Genomic DNA, 13,493 nt, shown 5'->3' with positions numbered 1-13,493 from the left:
GACACCAATACCCACGTTCTATTTTTATTTTCAAAATATTATATAATCCAAAGAATAAAATTGTATTGATATAAAAACTAAAAAATTTTAAACTGAAGAAGTCTGGAAACAGCTTAAAATAAGTCAAAATATTTTGTAAATATCATGGTGTATAGCAAACACTAATATAAATATTCAATGAAATTGCCATGAATATACGGTAATTTGTTTTAGAGTTATACCAAAATTCAAAATCAATTTTACACAAAAATTTCTATTTTTCCTCAATTTTTTTTTTTTTGAAGCTTTTGATAACTACTGGGAATTTAAAATTTTGACCTCCCCATTCACCAGCTAGATGATTATTTCTACCTGAACAACTATTTCCCATTGGAAAAGCTACTGAAGTTGAAAATTGAAACATTATTTCGAGATTTAGACTACTTATCATCTACATAAAAAAAAGCACATAATTGTAAAATCAATACATTCATAGATTTGTTCAAAATACAAAATTGGCTTACAATGATATTTAACTAAGTAAAAAAATATTTTTTAAATCGTTATTATCTTTGGATTTTTAGATATAGTATGTTTATTGTTAACAAAATATACCTATATAATTTAGGAGTATCAAACAATTTGTTGGCTAAAATAAACAAAATAAAATTTATTTTTATGTATATAAGTTTAAGTTATTAGTATTTTTATAATTTTTAAGTAATTTTTAAATTATAAAAAAATATTAAAAGAAACATAAATCATTTTCAATAATATTTATTTAGTTATATGATATAACAAAATACTGAAATGAGTTTACAATTTGTGCAAACCATGAATCAAAACGTTGACTATTATTTATTATTATTACTATGAGGAATTATCTAGTAGAAACAGAAATAGGGGAATCTCGATCATATGTATTTGTAACATCCATTTCAACATCATCGTCTTCCTCATCATGGGTTTCACTATCATCTGAAGCATTGACTTCTTCCTCCTCATCTTCTTCGTCCTCTTCATCTTGCACCTATTAAAAAAAGAAAATTAACACAATATTAGTAATTGTGTGTGAGAAAAAAAAGAGTAAGACGTAAAATTGAATTATTCTGCTGTCTTGTTCCTAAACATAATTATTTTTGTTTTATTCATTAAATATTTAATAAAAATAAATACTTTAATAACTATATTTTTAAATCAAAAATGTTGTTCAACATAACTACGTAAATAATATGATAATAAAAATTACTAAAAATAAAAAATATAATAATATATTGATAAATTACAATTAGAAATGGAAAAAATTTACAACAGAAATAATGTAGAAATAGTATGAATTATAATAAATATATTGTAATGAGAATATATTACTTCAGTTGCTGTTTTGCCAATTGGAACTGGAAAGTCCTTGTCGTTGATTTTATTTGTTAATGTAAGTAACTAAAAAGTATTTGGATCAATATTATTAATCCATTTCAAAATATTTTGGTAAAAATTCATATTTACCCAGTTTTGGTGGAAACTTTCTATTCGTATAAGTTCTGTATCTTCATTTTTAGGCTCGTCAACACTAAACCATAATGGGTCTACGATATTAGGGAACATGGTTGGAAAAATTGGGATACCAGCATTCATATTGATGATTGATGAGTAATTTTAATGAATAAAATATATTATAATTAAATGAAAAATATTCTATAAAAATGTAAATAGTCGCCGTTTGCGATTCGACGGGGCCATAGATAAGATATAAGAATAATTAGGAAAGTTAGTATATTATAGCGACTATAGAATACCATCAATACAAAAGTATGAGCTTGACTCGCCTGACGCCTGGGGTCTTGACTCTTGAGTCTTGATAGAGCGATGAGTATTTGAGTGATCCTGAAACGACTGAAACAGTTTATTGATAACAGAATATTATTGTGGTTGTTAGCTGATAACCTTAGAGTATTCTATGCTGATAACAAATAGAAAAATACAATATTTTGGAACAATGTTTTCATGACTATTATCAGTTATCAATGTTATCATAATTCATAATTATTGTAAGCTTAGATCATATACGATATACATGTTATGCATGTTAATATGCTATACATGTATATGATCTAAGATTGTAAGTTACTAATAAAATATTAAAATAGTAAGAGTAAGGTATAAATTTGTAACTTAGCTAAAAAGTCATAACATAAAATATTTATTCTGTACTAATGTACTACATTATATTACCTACTTTTTGTTATAGAACTCATATTACAAAGCTAAAGTATATCTTTTAAGATGGATTCAGATTTGAAAGACTTAGATCTTTATGGAATACTTGAGATCCAACAGTCAGCTACTGAAAAGGAGGTAAGTCAATTTCTAATCATTCGTGTAATTAATATTAATATTTGTTATTTCCATCAGATTAAAACAGCGTATCGAAAGAAAGCTCTACAATGCCATCCGGATAAAAACCCTGATAATCCCAAAGCAGCTCAACTGTTCTTGCAGTTATCTAAAATATTAACTGTTCTTACTGACAAAGCAGCTCGAGTAAGATTTCTTGCTTTTTTATTGTAAATATATTTTTCATTTTAAATGTTTTTACTTGTCTTAGTTAGCTTATGACAAGTTAGTTAATGCTAAAATTGCTGCAAAACTGCGAGAAAAAGAATATGATTCAAAAAGAAAGAAACTGATAGATGATCTAGTTAAAAGAGAAAATGAAGCATTAGGAAAACAAAAAAATACAGTAGAACAAAATTTTGAGGTAAAAATTATTGTTTAGGGTAATTTAATAATTTATTAAATTTTTGTTTTTAAATTATTTTTTATTTTATTTTTTTTTGTATAGAAAGAACTAGAGCGTTTAAGAAAAGAAAGTTCATCTTTACTTGCAAAAGAAAGGGCCCGCGTTAATGAGCTTCTTAGACAGCAAGAAACAGAGAAAGAAAAGATTGGTTCATTTAAATTAAAAGTAAAGTGGAAAGAAAATGGAGTGTATAATAAAGAAAATTTGACATCATTGTTCTCCAAGGTAATTTATTAAAATAATACTTTAAATATTTATCTAATATGCTTTACAATATTATAGTATGGTGATGTTATTACTGTTGTGGTTCTGGAAAATAAGAAATGTGTTGCTCTTGTTGAGTACAAATCTAAGACTTCTGCTGTAAGTGATTTTAAATTAAGTAAAGGTTAACTTTGTAAAAATATTTTCGGTGTTCATACAAATATTATGTTTTGCTAGATAAACGCCAAAAAATTGGAAGTTGGTTATCCATATTGTCCTCTAATAGTGAGTTTCCTTGGAGATTATGGACAAGACACTAAAAAGAGTTCTAATTATACTTCTGCACCAAATCCTAGTTCTATCTTTTCAACTTGTCAACATTCAAATGAAAATCATGCTGAAAATACTTCATCATCTGCACAAGTAATTTTTTTAAACCATGTAAACCAATTTACTACTTATAATCAACATACAATTTTTCTTAGGCTTTTTCAGATTATGAAGCAATGATCCTTGAGAGATTTCGAAGAGCTAATAAACCTCAACAAGAAAATGATAATTCAAACAATATAAATACTAAAGAACCTTGGGTACTATGAAAAGTCTCATGTATTTGAACTACATAACTTAAAATTTGATTATTATTAAATATTAATACTTTTAGTTATTGTTTCCATAATATGTAAATATGTATAAATCATTTTTTCTACCTTGAATGACTTTACAAAGTTAAGGTTGTCTACCAAACAATCAGAAGAAAAATCCCCCAAAATATAATAAAAGTAATTTCTGAAAAAAAAATATTTGCACTGTATTTAAATAAATAAATGTAGAATTGTAAATAATAAATATACAAAAACAAAAATTATAATGTATACCTATTACCTACATGATTGAAGTTATTATTTAAATCCTGTCGATAATTTATATTGTGTAATTATGTTGTGTCAAAATTATTTTTTCAACAGATTATGTAATCATTTTAGTTTAAATTTAATGTTGTATAATCTGTGATGATCTGAAATATAATGTTTTAAAGCATAATTACAGAAGCAGCAAAAGAAGTAATTTTTGTCTATATTGATATGGTAGGCTATTGCATACTTTCAACTTTTATCACTATTATTTCAGTGACAAAAACATTTTGAAAAGTGCAAAAACTAGGATTTATTCAGGGTAATATAAATAGATGGTCCGCTTATCGTGTTGGTATGTTGGATTGGTTAAATTGCACGTGATGTCAAAATAAATACACTTCTTTTTATTATATTTCCTTAATTATTAGAAGTAGCAAAATCAAAATTTAAATGAGTAGTTTTTAAGTTAATTACTTTAGTGTATTTTTCTGTATACCTTCTAAATGTATAACAGGTCCTATCATTATAATTTATAAGTAATAAAAATAATTTAGTAAATTATTGAGTTAATAACTTAATGGGGATTGAATTAAAATTTTATTTTATTTTTTAATTCTTTACAGTGAAGTCTTGAACTAATTGTATACCTATCATGGTTATCACGTGATACCTACTTAATATTATGTATACATATTGCAGTGGCGTCATTTCAGGTTTTGAAAGGGGGGGGGGGCAAAAATTTTGACTGGCCCATAGGCCATAATTTTAAAAAAAACCACTCGCTAACAATAACATTTTTATCCCAGTACAAACAGTCTTCTTACATCTTACACAATTATATACATACTAGTTAGTTAACTGTGATAACTGTGGTTACTTTAGGCATAAATAACACATTTTTTTTGAAAGATAACAATGACTAATTAATACATAGGTATATAAAATATAATATGTAGAGGGATACCCTATATTACCTATTAGTATTTAGCATTGAGTAATTAATATATGCTCAATGCTATTAGCTACTATATGATGACATATTCTAAGGGGAATTTCGCCCCAATTTATTGCTCCAGTCCACCACTGCACATACAGAATACAGATGCCAGATACCTTATAATTATTTACGTGTTAGTAGGAGCCACGACGAATCATGGTTATATTCTATTCATAACATGAATGTTATGAATCATTTTTGCGGGCTTGTGGCCCAAAACTAGCACCATATACCCGGCCCGGGTCGGCCAAGTCGACCGGCCCGATAGTAGCCCGCTAATGACAAGAGGGGGGGGGAGGGAATGCCCACCTTTCCCCCCCCCCAAATGACGCCACTGACATATTGTATTATAGTATAATTGAGGACACGGTCTTCGGGTCTTATGACCATGATTGAGGATATAAAATAAAATGAACTGTACTTTGTGGTCACATACAATTTAACCAATCACAATTCACAACACACCAGCACGATAAGCAAACCATCTATTTATATCACAGATCATGGCTTAAATATATATTTAATATATTTAAGCCATGATTAAAGTATAATATACAAATATAAGTACCTACCATAGGCGCAACTAGTTCTCTAAAACGAGGGGCGCTAAATCTGAATACATCACAGGGCCGTGGGGGGCAAAGCCCCCCACACCCCCTACACATAGACCAACTTTAATCGATACATCAAAACTTTAAAAAATATATTAAGAGTTTTACAAAAATAAAAAAATGAACAACATTTCTATTTTCTACTACTACAATATCAGAAACATATTGAAACATTTTAATTTCATAATCCTGTTAAATAAATAATAATTTATAGATTTGAAATCAGCATAAATTTTCTGGGTTTCATGCAATATTTATTCAAAAAGGTTTCGGTGTTTATCTGATTGAATAAATCTTTTTCAATATTCAACAAAGATAAATAACAAATTATATTATACGACCAAACAGTTATACATTTTTTCAGGAAATTTCCTATCATTTAAAAACATAAAATTCATAATATTAGGTTTATAATAATAATTATATATAAAAAACAAGGGGTGCTAAATTTTAACTTGGAGATGCTAAAAACCTTTTTGCACCCCCCTAGGTGCGGCACTGGTACACTCAGTAAATAAATTTATTACATACATATATTTTTAAAATAGCCTTGCTATTTTATGATTTCAAGTGTATATTAATCTGAGAGTTTACAATGAGGTAACAATATACTAGTTCTAAATTCTAAATATATCATTTTGGTAAATTTAATTTAATAATTATATTTTAATTAACAAATAACTCATAAAATAGGAGAAAAACCGAGATACACAGATAGATAGATAAATAGTAATTAGTGTTATAGTAAGGAAATAAGAAATTAAGAATTAAAATTGGTAAGTAAGCCATTAATCAATCATATTTTATTACGGTAGCTAGAATACTATCTATAGTGCGGCCGCCGGCCGGCGTTATTGCCCAAACGTGACGTCACACACTACATGATGTTGGCGTCAAGATATTTACCGTATGCCGCGTCTATTATTTTTTTGTAGCTTATAATGCTTATATGGTCGAAGGATAATATTACTTCCACCTTGCACACATCAGACGACAGACGTCATCAGTAGACTATATCAAATTTTATTAAAAGTGATTAATAAAAAGTTACCGTTTTTTTATTGTTATTCTTATAAGTAGACAAGTAGTACAATTCAAATTGTAATTATTCGATTAATATTCAATACTGAGATTTCCATGTTGTACCCTTGTAGATTGTCTTGTACACAGTAATCAGTATTTACTTTTTTTTCCATTCTGATAAAATATAAATTATTCAACTAAAGTTGATCTAATTATTATTTTTAATTCTTTATACTTAGTTAAGCCTAAATAAAAGCGCCTAAAGAGTTCTACTTTAGCAAAAGAAATTTTTTTTATTAGAAAATATTGCCATTTTGCACTGAGCTTAGTTGATTAATGGTCTGCATGGAAAACATAAAACAATTATGTTACGACAACAAAATTATACTAGCACCCATGGTCAGGATAAACACACTACCCATGCGTTTATTGGCGTTAGACTATGGAGCAGATATTGTATACACAGAAGAATTGATTGATCATAGGCTGATTAGATGTTATCGAAAAGTAAATGGTAATTTAAAAATAAATATATGTAAATCACATGTTAGACAACCAATATAATAATTTTAGAGACATTACAAAGTGTTGATTTTATTGACAAAAGCGATGCTACTGTGGTATTCCGCACTTGCTCTCGTGAAAAACACAATGTTGTTCTTCAAATTGGCACTAGTGATCCTGAACGAGCAGCTAAGGCTGCACAAGTAGTGTAAGTACAATTTTGATAACCGTAAATGGAAAATTTCATTAATTTTTAATCATTATGATTAGTGAACAAGATGTAGCAGGAATTGACATAAACATGGGTTGCCCGAAAGACTTTTCGCTGAAGGGAGGAATGGGAGCTGCCCTTTTATTTAATCCTAACAAGGCTTGTGCAATTCTTTCTGCAGTGGTTTCAGCAGTTAAAATACCAGTGACCTGCAAGATTCGTGTGTTAGAAGATGTTGATGATACAGTTGCTTTGTGTAAGAAATTAGCTGCTACGGGAGTGGCTGCAATTTGTGTACATGGTCGTACCATTAAAGAGAGACCAATGCATTCAAATAGAAACCATTTCATTAAAGCTATATCTGAAGCATTAGATATTCCAGTTATTGCAAAGTTAATAATTATATATATTATATTAGTAATATATACCTATATAATATTATCCACAGGTTGCATCATAAGTAGAGCTAGGACTATAGGGGTATCTAAGGTGGCTTGGGAGGGTTTAGCCTCTCAGAATTATTGTTGTCTATTTCGTGCAGGTAAATGTAATTGTGCTTATCATATTGAACTTGATGTGGTGAATGACAGTATTAGGTACTTACTAAAATTATCATTTTAGATTCTTAACAGAGCGAATTGATACTTTTGAGAGGTATAAATTTAAAATTCCCATTAATTTTTTTATTTACAATTAGAAAAAATGAGAAGAAACAAAAATTATTCTAATTTTTAATATCTAACAATTTTCAATGAAATTGATTTTGTTTTTTTTTTTTTTGTGTAAATTGAAATCTATTTTAGACATGATATTTTCGCTAGGTCAAAAAGTTGGAAAATTAAATGTAAGGTTGTTCATAAATTGTTCATATTACACAATTAGAAAAATGTAATTCTTTTTTATAAGCATTTCAAAATTAAATTTTGAAATTAAAATTCATAAGTCACAAAAATTAGCATATTATTATTTTGAGTTAAAAAATTATAAAAAAATTTTTTTTGAATCAAACATTCAATATAAGATTCTTCATTAAATTTTTTGACTTAAAACAACAACAAAAGTTTTAGCAGAAATTCACATTCATTTTTATTAGCACTTAAAGTTTAAATTTTTTTGACATTGGAAGTTCATCCTTAAATCAACTATTTCTCCTAAATTGATTTTTGATAGCTTGTTGTAATTCAAAAAGGATAACTATTGATAGGTACTTGACAATTTCACCATATGTTTAAATTAGTATTTATTGCAAACAATTTCCTAAAGTTTTTGTCTCCTTTTAAGCTTCTATATTTATATATATATATGTATATATACCTATAGGCATTTTCAATTATTTTTTTTAGTTTGTTTTTGAAAAATCATTTTTATTACAAGGCTCCTCTTAAGTTATTTTTAAAATAATTTAAAAATATTAAGGATATATAGATATACAGAGTGTCCCATGAGTATTTACCTATTGCAATATTTCAAGAAATAACGGAGACATCAGAATTCTGGTTTTGCTATAATACTTCATTTTTTAATTTTATTTTAATGTTTTGGTAAAAAATATATTTAATTATTTAATTATTTCTAAAAAAATCACTGTAGCCATTTTGTAGTTTATTGTTCTAAAAATATTGACATCTCAACATTTTATTTCCAAATTTTTATTTTATTTTTTAGTTTCGAGAAAATTTGCGTATTATTTTACACCGTAGTGTTATCAAACATGTGAAACAGTACGACGCCTCACGCGCGTGCTCGTAGGGTCGGTCAGACGATTTTAGTGTGCCTAGTTATAATTATATTTTATTTCTCCAAAACTAGAAAAAATATTCTAGATAAAATACTCTAATCTAAAATCTAAAAGTGTGATCATTTAAGTCTGGAAAAGCTAAGAAATATATTTCATTCATGTAATTAAGATCATTAGTTCATTTTTAAGAGGACGTCACACCTGTTTTTATTGTCTCTGTCTTACAAATGTACAACGTATCAAAAATTGTTTTGTGCAGGACACTCCCTCTGTATTTATTGCAGAATTACTAAAATTGCACAATCCGTAGGGAAGAACTTTAAATAAATAATTAAAAACATAACAATCTAATTTTCTTGAATTGATAACTTAAATTCTATTTATGTTATCCAAATAATAAAAACACTACGATACAGATAAAGTTCTTCCCTATGTGTTGTACAATTTTGGTAATTTTGCAATAAATACAGAGGGAGTAAAGTTGTCCCGCACAAAACAATTTTTGTTGTTGTATATTTGTAAGATGGAGTCAACATATGCCAGTGTGGCGTCCTCTTTAGATATTGTAGGTAAGCTAATAAAAGTATGAGTTTAATAAATATATCATATTTGTGTATTACATATTTTAAGTTTATTGGTACATATTTCGTTGCATATTTTGATATTATAAAGAAAGATTTTTGTAGTAATAAACTTAAACATGTATAAATTTGTGCCCTAGTTATTATTTTTAGATGGTGGTTGGATGAGTGTTGAATATATATATACTCAACACTCATAATAATAAGTATTTAAACATTTCAATAAGATAAAAGCTTGAGGTACATTATATTATGTATTTTTAATTTTTAAAAATAATGGTTTTTGATGTATTTTAACATTTTGTTTTAGTGGTGGGTCAAAAGAAATTAAAGTGTTTGAAGATATAATTAAGTTCAAAAACTTAACTGGTTGTTCAAGTGTTATGATAGCACGTACAGCGGAAAAAAATTGTTCTATATTTAAACAGGACGGGAAATTAGAATTATTTACTGTAATAAGAGATTACCTACGCCATGCTATTGACTACGACAATGTTGCTCCGAATACAAAATACTGTATTCAAAATATGCTTCAAAATATTCAAGAAACAGAACAGGGGAGAAATTTTTTGGAGTCAACATCCTTACAACAAATTTGGTATTGTAACTATTGTTTTATTTGCAACTTATATAGTCTTTTAGTCTTTAAATTTTGATTTATTTTGACTTAGCTGCTTGTAAAATGCTATACAAATGTGAACCAATCCTAATAAATTTAAAATTCTGAATAAATAATTTTGATTTTCTAGTGATCTATGGGATATAGGTGATTACTGTCGTCAAAAACAAAAAAAAATGAACTATCTTCGTTTTGAAGAAAGAGATGTTGTGTGTAATGACCAAAAACGAACTAAGGTGAATTCTGTTGACGGAGATGAATCAAATTATGATCATAGTTTAAAGTGTATGTATATACGATCATTATATCCAAGACCTGAAGACTTGCCAAAAACTAAACTGTTAAATTGGGCGAAAAAACACAATAAGCCATTACCAAAATATCATACTGAACAACGTGAAAAACTTTTCAAGAGTACAGTGACATTCGACAATCAAAAATATTCATCATCCTTTTGGTATTTACTTATTTTTGAATACAGAGGAATTTAGAATATTTATTTTATAGTAAATTTGTACTTTTCAGGGAAAAAAATAAAAGATGGGCAGAGCAGGGTTCTGCAATTGTCTGTTTACATTACTTGAAGGTTTATGACATTGACTACATGAAAATGAATGGAATTCTTGGTTAATAATACATTTTTATTGTCTTGAAATTTTCTTTTCAACTAAATAAAATTAATATTATAACATTAAATATGTATTTCATTTTTAACATCTTACATTTTTCTTCAACATTACTTTAACTATTAAAGGTACCTATGTTTGTTTGGATACATTGTAAATACATAGTATTCTAATCATCAAAACTGAAGTAGATTTCTATAAGTTATATAACCAATAAACATTGTATTCAAATTTTAGACTTAGATATAATAGACTGGTATTGAAATGATACCAATGAATGTAAAAACAAATTATAAGCATGAAGTAATGTATTAAATTTAAAAAAAGAATATTGAGGAAATTGTCCTGACTCCTGACTCAATTAGACCAGCAATTATGACTTTATGTAGAAAATGTATGTCTTTTCAAGGGATACCAGAGTTAAAGAACAAACTAAAGGTTCATAGAGTTGTCTAGGAATATCACATTTATGACTTACAAAATCAGGAGAAGTGATATAAATAAAAATGATTTTTTAGATGTTAGGTATCTAGAAATCTAGTTGTCATTTAATAGCAGGTAGGTTACTTGTCGTTTCTTCCTTAGCACATGGTGAAATTATAAAATTAGTCTAACTCTAATAGTTTTGGCTCTACGTTAAAATAGAAAAACGGGAAGCAGGAGTACCATCCATTCTCGCCGAAGCCCTTCAGCCAGCCAACATTCAAAACACGATATCATTTATAATCAATTCTAATTTAATCAACCTTCTGTAAAATGCCGAGGCTTTTATTAATAAAAAAAAAGCGGGTAATTCGTGGATGTCGCTCTGCTGTACAGTAGGTTACAAGTGGGTTACCTACTGTAATGGATGAAATTAAATTTGAATCCAATGATATTATTATGTATATCATTGTATACGAAAAACGATTCTGAGCGGAGACGGTTTTTCTGTCTAGGATATATTATAGATTATTAAAAATTTTCAAATCTTGGATTTAAAATGAAAATTTCTTATGAATTTCTATCTAAGATAATTTGAACATTGCCGTAATTTTTACGTTTTAAATTTGAACTTCAAATGCTAATAAAAAAATTGTGACTATGTATTCTTATATTATATTTAATCACTATAAGAATAACTATGAGAAACTTTGTATTAAACTTTCAAGTATTTTGATAGGGCCAAAAAAAATTTATCGACACTTCAAAAAAAAATTTTAAATTTCAGTTGTCTACAAATATCTCAAAAAAAGTCAAAATATTTTGAAAATTAAACTGTATATAGATAACATTTGGTGAAAATTTCAAGTATTTACAGTGATTAGTTTTTGAATTACAACCATGTAAAAAAATCGGTTTGGTCAAAAACTAGTTTTGCGTGAAAACTCCCGTTTTCTGTCACTTTTTTTTGTTTTTTTCGATATTTTTGAAAACTGTTGGAAAATGTTTACTTTTGATCTTTATAATACACCAAGGATATTCAATTTCCCATCGGAAACCACCCACAAAGTTTGAAATTGAAGCATTATTTCGACTAATTATGCTGTACACAAACACAATAAAAAGCAAAAACACATCATTGACTAAAATCAATACATTCATATTCATCACTCCGTTCAGAATTTAAAACTGTTCGAGTATGTACAAGAGTGAAGAGACATCTTATTCATCATCCTTGTATATAATAGTAGTTTAATTTTCACACTTTCGTATGATTTACAACCTGATGTGAAAATATATAAAATATAGTACCATTTAGCCATTTAGGTAGGTACCTAAAGATATGTTAAATAAGGAGGAAATAATATTATATTATTCAATAATGAAATTTAAAAAAAATGGGGGGAAATGTCCTATTACGTCACTCGCGCTGATCATGCTCCTCGCATTGTCACTGCCCGTCGCTCCCGTTAGGAGCGGTAAATTGTTAATTGTCAATTGACTATTGAGCAATGAGCAGTGCGACTAGTGCGAGCAGCAGGTTGTGCGCTACTGCGCTGCCGGTTGGTTTGCTGCTAGCGCAGTAGCGCTGCACAATTAGCAGGGCAATGTCAACACTTGTCAGTTGTCAGTTTGTCACTCACTGGCTCAGGCTCACTGCCACAGTGCCACGACGTTGCCGCTGAAGTATTTTGGACATTAAATACAGCAGTGCGATAAGCAGCGGCAATGGCTGAATGTAAATGAGGTATTAGAGAAACGTAACAATATGAATTAAGAATAATTCAATTTAAAAACGACAAAACATTATTCAGGAAATAAGGAAAATGTATTTATGGAAACAACACACGGTGGGATTCAAAATTCAAATAGCTAATAGGGGATAGCCGCGGATAGGCCATTCTATTATATTTCAAACCATTTAACCAATTTTTAATAATAATTGAAAATAGGTTAAAATATATAGGCCTTATAACAATAACTTTACTTTCTTTAGAATAAATTATAATAATATATTATTTAAAAATTTATTTGACTAACCTTTAAAAAGCTGAGGTTATGATCGTAAATATTGCTTCGAAAGTAATCTTTCCACTTGACAATACAAAATACAAAATTAACTAATATTTATATTTTATATAATATCACAGACGACAGTGTTGTAAGTCGTGGACGAAAACAGTATATTTTTAAATAATATAACAATAATAATACATCGTATAATATTATAAATTATAATAAACAACACGGTAACGGCGGCCGGCAGACGGCAGCGTAATTCCTATTTATATAAATACCTACTAACTGTTCCCCGTATATT

At 27.9% G+C, this 13,493-nt stretch overlaps 3 protein-coding genes across 6 annotated transcripts; 2 read left to right on the top strand and 1 right to left on the bottom strand.

The window, feature by feature from the left end:
* Positions 1–740: 740 nt before the first annotated feature.
* On the bottom strand, positions 741–1,872 carry LOC107171387 (anaphase-promoting complex subunit 15). The gene is made up of 3 exons (XM_015521628.2): positions 1,486–1,872; positions 1,351–1,419; positions 741–1,009 (listed from the first exon to the last, which is right to left on the bottom strand). The coding sequence occupies exons 1-3, from the start codon at positions 1,612–1,614 to the stop codon at positions 860–862; spliced, it is 348 nt and encodes a 115-aa protein (XP_015377114.1). The 5' UTR covers positions 1,615–1,872; the 3' UTR covers positions 741–859.
* A 121-nt stretch (positions 1,873–1,993) lies between these two features.
* Positions 1,994–3,871, top strand: LOC107171385 (dnaJ homolog subfamily C member 17). Of its 3 annotated transcripts, none has more exons than XM_015521623.2 (8): positions 1,994–2,136; positions 2,228–2,334; positions 2,392–2,520; positions 2,585–2,737; positions 2,822–3,004; positions 3,062–3,142; positions 3,221–3,406; positions 3,469–3,871. In XM_015521623.2, the coding sequence occupies exons 2-8, from the start codon at positions 2,263–2,265 to the stop codon at positions 3,580–3,582; spliced, it is 918 nt and encodes a 305-aa protein (XP_015377109.2). In that variant the 5' UTR covers positions 1,994–2,136; positions 2,228–2,262; the 3' UTR covers positions 3,583–3,871. The 3 variants fall into 3 exon arrangements, with proteins under 3 accessions (XP_015377109.2, XP_015377111.2, XP_089083626.1); XM_015521625.2 differs by having other exon boundaries at positions 2,038–2,098; XM_089227500.1 differs by having other exon boundaries at positions 2,113–2,131.
* A 2,539-nt stretch (positions 3,872–6,410) lies between these two features.
* Positions 6,411–10,820, top strand: Dus2 (Dihydrouridine synthase 2). 2 transcript variants are annotated; one of them, XM_089227294.1, is made up of 6 exons: positions 6,411–6,985; positions 7,045–7,183; positions 7,246–7,578; positions 9,816–10,103; positions 10,255–10,581; positions 10,650–10,820. In XM_089227294.1, the coding sequence occupies exons 1-6, from the start codon at positions 6,808–6,810 to the stop codon at positions 10,753–10,755; spliced, it is 1,371 nt and encodes a 456-aa protein (XP_089083420.1). In that variant the 5' UTR covers positions 6,411–6,807; the 3' UTR covers positions 10,756–10,820. The 2 variants fall into 2 exon arrangements, with proteins under 2 accessions (XP_089083420.1, XP_089083421.1); XM_089227295.1 differs by having other exon boundaries at positions 6,820–6,978.
* The last annotated feature ends 2,673 nt before the right edge of the window (positions 10,821–13,493 follow it).

Source organism: Diuraphis noxia, unplaced genomic scaffold, assembly GCF_037042655.1.
Source record: "Diuraphis noxia isolate RWA-SAM2 unplaced genomic scaffold, SU_Dnox_SAM2 contig0004, whole genome shotgun sequence".
NCBI classification, from domain to species: Eukaryota; Metazoa; Arthropoda; class Insecta; order Hemiptera; family Aphididae; genus Diuraphis; species Diuraphis noxia.
Note: the sequence above shows the minus strand (reverse complement) of the source record. Positions and strands in the feature narration are given on the sequence as shown.